Genomic DNA, 10,487 nt, shown 5'->3' on the forward strand with positions numbered 1-10,487 from the left:
CTGTCATATTTACTTAGTAATAGCAAAGCCAACAGTGTCTCCCACTGTGATTTAAAAATTTAGTAGCAAGATCATTTCGATTACAGGTATTATGAATGTTCATTTTATTGAGATGTGCAGATATTTTATCTTGTCTTTTCATATATAGTGTATTTTCTGTACCTTACTTTTGTCACTCCAGTTCAGCTTTTCAACCAGTCTGAGCTCAGTCTGGAATTTTCCAGACCAGTTTTTCTTTTCTCTTGTAAAGTTCTTGTAGATTTGTTGCTGTGTTTGGGATCGTTGGGTTGTTGACAGACTGCCTCACTTTTGACTGCTGTTTACTTTGGTAAGCAGAGGTAACGTGATCAGATCCTCAGATCCTGTGACTGCACAGCTACTCCAAGTAATCATCATGCTTCACTGTTAATTATGGACATTGTTTCAGAATTTGTGGATTCTGGTAAAACTTTGTTCAACTGCTGTCTTGTTTTCAGAAAGAAGCGTCATGGTTTCACCATCCTTTGAAAGAAAGACACATTTTTCTATTTGTACTGTCAAATTTTTAAATTTCTGGTTGTGAAATCCAGAGGCAATTTTTTTCTGATAATTTCACTGGTTTCAAAGTGAATTTTACTCCACAGAATATCCTATTTGTGAATGTTGTTTTTCAATGTAAAATGATAAACTCAAAGTTATTTAGAAACATTAGGGCCTCCTAGATTGACAGGGTAGAGAGAACACACTGTGCCCAAACTCCTGATTTAAAGAAGAGGGCATGCTGGTAGAGGGATCAGCTAACGATGGGCACAGAGAGCTGATGGAGAAACAAATTAGCAAAGGTTTTCTTATTGTGGATGCAATAATATTATAAATAAATAAATAAATAAATAAATAAATAAATAAATAAAGCAGGTGGGTAAAGACACTCAGGTGTTTCCATGGTTACTAAAGGACTTGCAAAGCACCAGATCGCAGCATCCACTGAACAGCAGATGGTTACGTTTCTTTCTGATGTACCAAAGATTCACCATCTACACTATAAGGAATAAGTCACCGCTGTGAATAGTGTTGATTTAATCTACAAACACAAATTTGTAGACTTTAAATAGCAGAAACACAACATCGAGTTTCGCTTAATGGAGTATAAAGTTCAGATATAAGGCAACAATAAGCTGCTAGATGCCCTTTCTTTCCTTTATTAAAGTTTGGTGGGTTGAATTCTAATTTAACTCACCATAGTAAGAATGTATCCAAATACAGTTAGAATTTTAAGAAACTCTGGACTTTTTCAAATTCAAGGTCTTCCAAGTCAGAGAACAAAAAAATGCAAAGTCCTGAAATGATTTCAATATTGCATCAAATGTACAGAAAAACATACTGTAATTTTTTTAAAATAACTCTTATCCAAACATAAGTGAAATCCAAATGGAAAAGCAGAGTGTAAACAATATGTCCATCCATGCTTGTTACAAAATCTGATGATACTGTAGTACTGAAACATTTCATAGTTCTTTTATTTAGTGCAACTCAGTCCACTTCAGTTATATATTTACAGAACGTGATACCTTGATCCTGAGTAGATACAGTAAAGTTCAGGTTAAGTTGACTTGTTTTCATTCCCTAAAACACAGATTTTGTTCAGCTGGCTGTTTCGTTATTTCTAGACTTTTCTGCGAACTCACAGAGACATGACTTCATCTTCGAGTAAGGAAACCGTTACTAACGACAATGTTACCTAACCGCAGTTGAAGGAATCCAACCTGACCCGTTAACAGTGTCTGGGTGAATAACTGAGACATGAGAGGAATCTGTATTCATTTTTGTTTTATTTGACGGTCACCAGATGAGCAGATACACAATTTTAGAAAAAAAAAAAAACATATTTGCAAAAACAAACAAAAAAAAATAGAATACAATTTTGTAAATATAGATTATGTACACGATGAAATGCAGTCAAACTGAAATGCATTCTGTGTCTGTCAACAAGAAGACAAAGCAGTGAGGGGTCTTTCTTTAGACCCAGCTTCACAAACAATAAATATAAACTGTATATATAATGTATGCTGCACTCAGCCAAGCATGGAAAACACCAGGGCAGGGAACTTCTCAGCAATTTCCCCCTTAATCAGTTCTTGTACGTCACTTCTACACACACTCACACTCACACACACACACTCACGCCCATGAGAAGCTTGACACACAGGTGCACACGGGCAGGAGTACAAATACAGCTGGGTTACAACAATGGGCCATTTTAACACACACAAAAAGAAGAAGTAAGAGAAAAGAAAGGAAAGTAAAAGAAAAGGAAAGAAAAGAAAGGTGTATGGAAATACCAGTCATTGTCCTTAATCAGAAGGGAGAAGTGGCTGCCTGGTCGAAGCTCACTGGAGCCGGCTGAGCAGCACTTGACATTTGGCCTGATTGTAACAGGCAGTTTTATAGATAGAAAACCTCTTAAAGCTAAACAGATCTGGTCTAACGCTGTTCACTTTTTCCTCCCTGTTCTGTGTCTCACTGTCTATCTACCGTTCCCTTCTCCCATGGTGTTGTTCTCTCTGTCCTCAGAAGGTCGGAAGCCCAAAAGCCCCCACACCACCTCGGTCCCTTCTCAAGCTGCAAACAACATAAATGAAATGCTGGAGAGCGCTCCAATCCACACTACATCAGACAGACAACTGCACAATCATTGAACGAGCACGAGAAAAGACAACAGCAACATAAATACGTGGCCTGGAGGGGTGGGGACGATCATATGGAAGATGGCTGAAAGACATGAAGGACACTGGAAACAGACACTTTACCTCATGGCCCGGCACCACTTCTTAAAAAATCACCTTCCTAGTGCTTGGCAGGGGGAAGAATTATGACTTTGTGCCAATGAGCGACTACATGCACTTGCATAAATCATCCATCTTGTTTGGCGGTTAATTACTCTTGTTTACCCTCCGAGTAACCTCGGGTTGGGGTGGTGTGATTTGAGGGAGTCTGGGTACAGGAGATAGCACAAAATAGTAATCGGCTGATGCTGCTCATCAGCGAGGAATTCTCTGGAGTAGAAACACATGGAGGGCTTTAACCTGGCTGTTATTGACTGAGACGAGGGCAGCTTCACCAGCATCCCAGTTGACTCATGGCCGCTTGCTAAGCTGTTCTGGAGTGGGTCAGTGAATGTACCAAGCTGAGGAAACCCAGCTCTGACCAATCATGTAGCTCCTCAGGATGTACAGCAGGCTCTGATCATTGCTTATTTCATTGTACGGAAGCTACATAAATCTGCAAAATGGAGAGAAAGAGGCACAGAGGGAATATTTGCATTTCTCTTCTCCTATCATCTCCTCTCCATAACCCCCCCCCTTCCACCTCCTCTAACACCACCCCCCTTTTCCAATCCCTACCCCCATTTAGTGTTGAGTGACTTTTATCATCGCTTTCACCAAAACACATTAAGCCCGTGTGTCCGGAGCTGAAGAGGGAGGGGAGGAGGTTGAAAAAACAGAGGAGCACATTAGATTAGCAATCATGATGCATCAATCTGGCATTACTTTGGAGATTAAAGAAAGGACGTTGCATTTCAATGGAATGGCGCTGATGGTTGTGTGATGGATGATTGTCCTCCACTCCGGGACACAGCAGGAACCAACCCTGTTCACTAGGGAGAGGACAAATCCCTCTCTCTTTCTGTTTCACCTCCCTTCCCTTATGCCTCAGTCTTTCAAAAAAATATCAGCCTTATTCTTAAACCTGGCAACCACAACCCTCCACCCCCTGCCCTTTACCTTCCAATCTATGAGCACCTCGGCACTGAGGAAATGTATGCAGCTGTTTGATCATGTTCTTATGTCAGGAACAACAAATTCTTTGTAGGTGGAGATAATACTAAGTGGATTGCATACATTAAAAGTGAACATACAACATGACTTTGTCTGGTATTTGAGTTACTGCATTTGTATGAAAAGATGGCTGTAAAGTGCTTGAGAGCCAAGGACAAACAGGATGATTAGGGGGAGAGAGAGAAAAACCTACAGGGCATAAACTGGGAGAGGGGCAGATTTTACCACTGGGCTCATTGGAAGCAAGTTCAACATGGAGACAGAAAGCTTCATAAACACGGAGAAGGAGGGAGAAAAAAATACAGTGTGCGAGTCCCCAGGAAATAAAATTACAATATGCCTGGAAAAAAAACAAACAAACAAAAAAAAAAAAACAGAATCATAGCTAATCAGTCCAAGGGAACAGCCGACCCAGAGCACTGCCCAGCGGGTGACTTTTATGGTCTATTCAAACCCCTCAGATCCAAGTTCACCCAGGCACCCAACTCTGGTGGCTATGAGCTGGTGGAGGACAAGAAAAAGCCCCTAAAGTCATGCCCATTCCCATGCCCACCCCTTGAGAAAGAGAACCATCAAAGTTGAAGTCCACATTATCTGTGTCCATAAAATCACTAAGCAGGATCGGGTCCACATCACAGTCTAGGCTGTTGGGGGCATTTTCCATTTCCAATTGGGCAGCCATTCTGTTGTGCGAGCTGTGCACTTGTCCCTGATATGCCGAATTCCCTGGTTGGTGATTGTGGTTGTTGTGATAATAGGCTTGCCAGGATTCAGCCATGGCCTGATGGTGAGCTCTGGGGTAGGACTGGTGTCGGGGATGAGGAGCAGAAGCAAGACGACAGGGGTCCTGAGGAACATCCAGGATGCCTGCAGGGTTTGGGGGCAGAGAAGGAGATGTTGGGAGGTGGGGGCGTGGCCCATAGTGGTTAGAGTTCTTAAGACTGTAGGGCTGCAGGACGTCAGTGCTCACCCGAGGAGACAGAGCCTGATGGTGAGGCCCACTATGCATAGGGTTATGAGGGTTTGGGGGTGTGTGGTTGTGCAGGTGACTTTGACTAGAATGAGTGTTGTGGTCGTGGTTGGAATTCACTTTGCTTCTGTGACTGTGCTCATGACTCTGACCATACTCATGGGCAATATGGGGCTTGTGACTGTGGCTGTAGTCAAGGCTGGCTTGGTGTTTATGACCCTGATTGTGGTTTTGATGGTGAGCTGTGTTCTGGTCATGGACTGAGCCGTGGCCGTTATGTAGACTGGGATTGAGAGCATGCTCTTGGCTGTTGCTATGGTTTTGATTGTGACTGGGATTCTGATTGTGGTTGTGCTGGCTGTGAACACTAGTCCCCTGTGTCAACAGTGCATGCGTTTCACGTCCCTGACCCAGCACAATGTCTTTGTTGCAGTAAGGACCTCCCGTAAGAAGACTTTGCAAAGCATTGTTCTCTGAATAGCCCCTTATTGGGTGCTGAAAGTTAACTGGCTTGTTCTCCTGAATGGTCTCCATTGGAGTGTGGTGCCGCAACATACACATGGAAGACTGCCCATAAATTGGTACACAATAGGATCCTTCCGGTTTTGGCCCAGGCACAAAGGGATAACCATTGCACTTGATTTGCTGTTGCTGGGAGTAGTTCCTCTCATCTAGACTAATAGCTCCAGTCAGATCAGTCAGCTGAGGCAATTCCACGTTGGGGCAGTGGCTCCCAGTGCCCAAAGCCGGTGAGCGGGTGCTTGTTGGACTAGGGTATATCCGAGGGGAAGCTGAGCAAGATAGTCCACCCTCCTCAGGTTCATCAGCTTCCGCTTCTGCAAGGATTGGGGAGAGGCAGCCACTCAGCGTGGAGGCAGAAGATGAAGTGCGGGAATGCAGGTCTGTCCAAGTGTCATACTCTTCACCGCTGATCATGACGCCTCCTTTCCCCGCTGGACTGCCATGCTCTGGGGAGCTTTGGATGGTCGGACCAGCTCCCTGAACTTGTCCCCGTCCCAGGCCTATAGTCCCTGCTCTTTTTCGACTCGTGCGACCTTTTGTCTTCAAGTAGCGTGTCCCGTTCTCTATGGATGACGCGCGTCGTCTGGGTCCCTTACCCATCTTCCCTCCTTCTGGGTTTAGCATCCACCACGAGCTCTTTCCCGTCCCTTCATTTTGCACTCGGATGAAACGACTGTGCAGTGACAGGTTGTGTCTGATTGAATTCTGCAACGAGAGAAAAAAATGGAAAGATAGTGAGACCAAGGAAATAAGGGACAGAAGGTGAGATAAATAGGATTGCCTAAGGAAACATTTATAGCTAAATAATCAGTTCTTGAGAGCACAAAGTCATTTCAATTATGGCTAAGCTATCACGCCTTCATGGCAAGTGAGACAAAAGATGGATAAAGAAAAACTAGGAGATAGTGGGGAGAGCAGAGAGGGCAGCGAGTGTGAAGGACCAATCGATACCTCCCTTGACCAACCTCTCCTCTCTACACACTATCACTGAGTCATAATATGGACATGGGTGCAGCCTCCACATCAAACTATCACCAAGGTTACAGAAATGAATCACATGAGGCAACCCAATCACAGACAGCCCATATCGATTGTGAGGCTTCCAAATATGAAAGCCTCAGATCCAGCCAGAGCTGAGGAGGGAGGAATGAAGAGAGGGGGTGTGATTTGGCACGAGAGGTTGCAGACGAGCACCAGAATGAAAGGAAGAAACAGAAACACACAGGGTTAGAAGAAGAAAGATAGGAAGCAAACGGGGTAAGTGACATGCTCATTTAACCTCCTTTTTAAAATCTCGGCACAATTACCACGACCTTAGGCAACTACAGCGGACAGCATTTTGATGATGAAGGCTCTCTGTGAGGCGGGATGGAGGGGGCTGCTGTGGGTGAGTGTGGAGCGTCTTGGGAGGCTGAAGAATAGGCCTCTTTAGAACCATGTTTGAGTCTGAATGATGGCTGTAAAGCTAATCCTTAGCTCTGCAGTGGCATTTGAAGGCAATGCCAACCTGGAGCGAGTTGATGAGATCTAAGCTCGCCTAAAGGAGAGCTTACTAGGCTTACACATCATCTGCGTTGGCCAAGTTAGTTTAAATGCTGCTTGTTCATCCAGATTTTTCCCTCTTGTGTCATTATTCACACTCTCTCCAGTTACCCCCCTACTCCTCCATTGCCTTTCCTCTTTTTGCTTTCCCTTTCTCCTTTGGGATGCTTTGGCAAGACCAAACTTTTTAAGCCCAGCCTGAGTGTGCAATCACACACCATTTTCTTTTTCCTCTCTAGAGATATCTATCTATTCTGCCTTGTTTATTACCTGCACATAACTCACAATCTCTGTCTGCAGATATCTTGAGCTATTCTCTATCTTCATTCACTCTCTGCCTCCTGTCCAATTTTCCTGCTCTCAAGCCCATTCATCTCCCTCTCGGTGTCCCAGCCTCTTTTGATCACAACATTGCTCATTCTCTCCCTCTCTCACCAGATCTGCGCTCTCAGAAACCTCCCTGCAGCCTCGAAGACAGAGCAAATATGAAAAACAAACAGCAGGAGATGCAAATCTGTGTTTAACGGGAGAAAGACCTTCTAACGGTCGCAAGATCCTTGTTAGAATGTTAGAAATGACAAACTCTTTGAAACACCAGGGGATTTGAATAAAAATCCAGTGGACTCTGCTCGTCGATGGGACACTTCAACGGGAAAGTAATTCAAAACCTGACCAAGCGATGAAGAGAGAAAGATTGGCCAACCTGGTGAAATGTTAGAGCAGTTAGTTAGAAGAAGGCTAAGTGGCTTCCTACTGGGACACTTCAAAGCACTGCCAACAAGAAAACCATCAAACCACACGGCTGCAATGTGGATAGGCAGCTTAAAGAGAGAATTTCACTTTGTTTTCGTTGAATCTTATAGAAAACGCACCATAGAGAACAGCAGGTAATTGGTTTGTCGGCGAGTGTTTACAGAAAGAATCCAGCTCTAAGTGGGTTTCATATCACCGCTGTCCTGCCTACTACAATTTTCATTCATGTAGAAAAGCAGCCATCCCCGTAGCGTGACTTCTAACAGGTAATTTCATCCCATCCTCCACTCAAATCACACAGCTCTGACTAGACTCTCTTCACAGATGTGGAAATTGGATTTTGAGATTCGCATTTATGTTACCCCCTCTAAACCCCCCCACACCCACAAACACACGCACACACACACACACACACACACACACACACACACACACATACACACACACACACACACAGAAACTCTTTAAAATAGTGTGTGCACAAAACTGCACATGCTCCGTTTCAAAACACACTCAGACTCCATCGCGGCTGAACTGAACGGTGTCGGAGTGCGAAAGAGGCCGCCGGTGAAGGCGACCCGCATCAGGTGATCTGAGAGCTGAGCCCTGACAGGCCACGGCTCTGGCTGTGGGAGTAGTCATGGCAACAGAGTAAACCAAAGCAGGGAGAAGAGTGAGGAAGAGGGGAGGTGATGATGGGAAGGGAATAAACAGGGGGAGGAGGAGGCAGCTGATGCTGTTTGATGCTGCAGGCAACTCCAAACAGCCTTTTATCTGAGTCTGTCAGATTCCTGCTTCCAATCCACCAGGGAGGCTCAATCACCAGCAGTCCCAACGCCTCACTACCTGTACCAAGCTGTGATTAGCTGCTGTGTGTGTGTGTGTGTGTGTGTGTGTGTGTGTGTGTGTGTGTGTGTGTGTGTGTGTGTGTGTGTGTGTGTGTGTGTAAGGAGAAACTACTACAGCAGTCTGCTCCTCTGTCTCCTCCTCTTATATTGAACACCATTCTGTACACATGGCAGCTTATTCTCTTCTTTAGACATATTTAAAGTGAGATTTTTAGAATCATTCAGATTCATCATAAAGCTCTGGTTCTCTTGTGATTGTCAGAACCAGAGAGCAACAAAGAGCCAATAATTCAGTAAACTGGATAAATTTACAAAACATCCATATTCATGTAGGGAAACTGATCGAGATGAATCAGTTTAACACGTCAAATGAAACAAATCATAAGGATGAAGGTGAATATGGAGCATGTCAAACTAAGTTAAACCTTTCAGAATGGAGTTGATAAAAACAGATCGAGGATTTATTTATGCCATGTATGCCTCTTCAGTAACTAATAAAGTTTCATGTTTGAAACAAAGTCTCCAGATTCCAGTTTATTAAATACTCTAAATGTTAATTATCGGATTTGTGTCACAGCTTGTCTTGTCATGTTTGTTTTTGTTAGATATGAAAAGTTTTTGCCAATTTTTTAAATAACTTTTTCCTCTCTTTTTATCCAGTTTTAAGCTGAGATTATTAAATGGAAAGTGCTTAATAACTCAACTTTAGTGCTAACCATGACATAACACAGGATGAATCAATCAGACAACAAAATTGGAGTGGTGTCAGATTTTAGCGGTCGGAGGATTTCTCTTTTGGCATTTCTCTTGCTACCATTTGACTCATGGGATGTTTACCCAGAATGCCCTGTGGCATAGTCCACTTCCTGCTGTTGGAGTGGTCTTTGGGTCGCTTGGCATTCATGCATGACTTCCAACTGCAGTCATGTATGAATGTATGAATTCAATTACGAATTCCCACCTTCCCAAACGAGCTGGACCTTCTAGGCCACAGGTGTCAAACTCCAGTCCAGGAGGGCCACTGTCCTGCAACTTTTAGATGTGCCTCTGCTGCATCACACCTGTTCCATTCAGGTGTGGTGCAGCAGAGGCACATCTAAAAGTTGCAGGACAGTGGCCCTCCTGCTAATTAGGTCATTAGCAGGACTCTGGAGAACGTATCTACACTATAAGGAGGTAATTAAGCCATTTGATTCCAGTGTTTTTTTACCTGTGGCACATCTAAAACCTGCAGGACAGCGGCCCTTGTGGACTGGAGTCTGACACCCCTCTTCTAGGCAAATCAAACAAAGTTTGATTAAAGTGGACTGAACGGGACTAGTGGCCGTGCACCCATTATCTGCCACCAAGAGGTTAGATACTGTATCTAATCTGTCATGTTATATTAGAAGTTAATTCCCCAAACATAAGAACTAAGATAAATGAAAACAAAGTGTGACACAAAGAAAATTATACAAATGAAATAACATATGAAATTAGAAACAGGACTGTCATAGTTTTCTATTTCCACAACTCATGAATATATGTGACTACAGTAAAAAGCTCTCTGATATGCTATTGTGTGAAAGTACATGAATCTGGAATGGTTTGTTATGAGTACGAGTTATTGTCAGAAAATGAAGGTCATCCTGGTAAACTGTCCAGGAGCCTGGACAGATCTAACGTCTCGATCATTATGAACCCACTGTTTATTAAAATAAAACTACATCAACTATCCTTCATCTGATATTTATCAGATGAAAGTTATATTTTCTGTCCTCGTCCTTCAAAGCCACTTGGGTTCTCCATGTTCAGGATTGCATGATGCATCAGTTCAGTGGATGTTGTTGTGTTGAGGAAATTCACTGACCACTTTTATAATAATGAGGTGACTGATTGTCACCTGTTTCTATGGAGATCCACTGGATGCTAACAGCTTCCCACTTCTCACATACTGTACCATAAAGCAGTTGTACGAACATATTCATCTGATGTACAGTGTCTTGCCAGCTTATGCAGGCTTGTCTTTATATTATGGTGCATGACACTCCAATCAAT

General features: G+C 43.5%; 1 protein-coding gene across 1 annotated transcript in view; it reads right to left on the minus strand.

Moving 5' to 3' along the window:
• Nucleotides 1-1,789: 1,789 nt before the first annotated feature.
• Nucleotides 1,790-10,487, minus strand: part of foxo6b (forkhead box O6 b) — a 59,973-nt gene continuing 51,275 nt past the window's right edge. Inside the window, exon 2 of the mRNA XM_015060251.1 lies at nt 1,790-6,012. Coding sequence (XP_014915737.1) covers nt 4,285-6,012 — 1,728 coding nt within the window. The 3' untranslated portion in view covers nt 1,790-4,284. The remainder of the gene's footprint in view (nt 6,013-10,487) is intronic.

This window comes from Poecilia latipinna, unplaced genomic scaffold (genome assembly GCF_001443285.1).
Source record: "Poecilia latipinna isolate Pla-1442-1.1 unplaced genomic scaffold, P_latipinna-1.0 Scaffold1696, whole genome shotgun sequence".
Classification (NCBI taxonomy): Eukaryota; Metazoa; Chordata; class Actinopteri; order Cyprinodontiformes; family Poeciliidae; genus Poecilia; species Poecilia latipinna.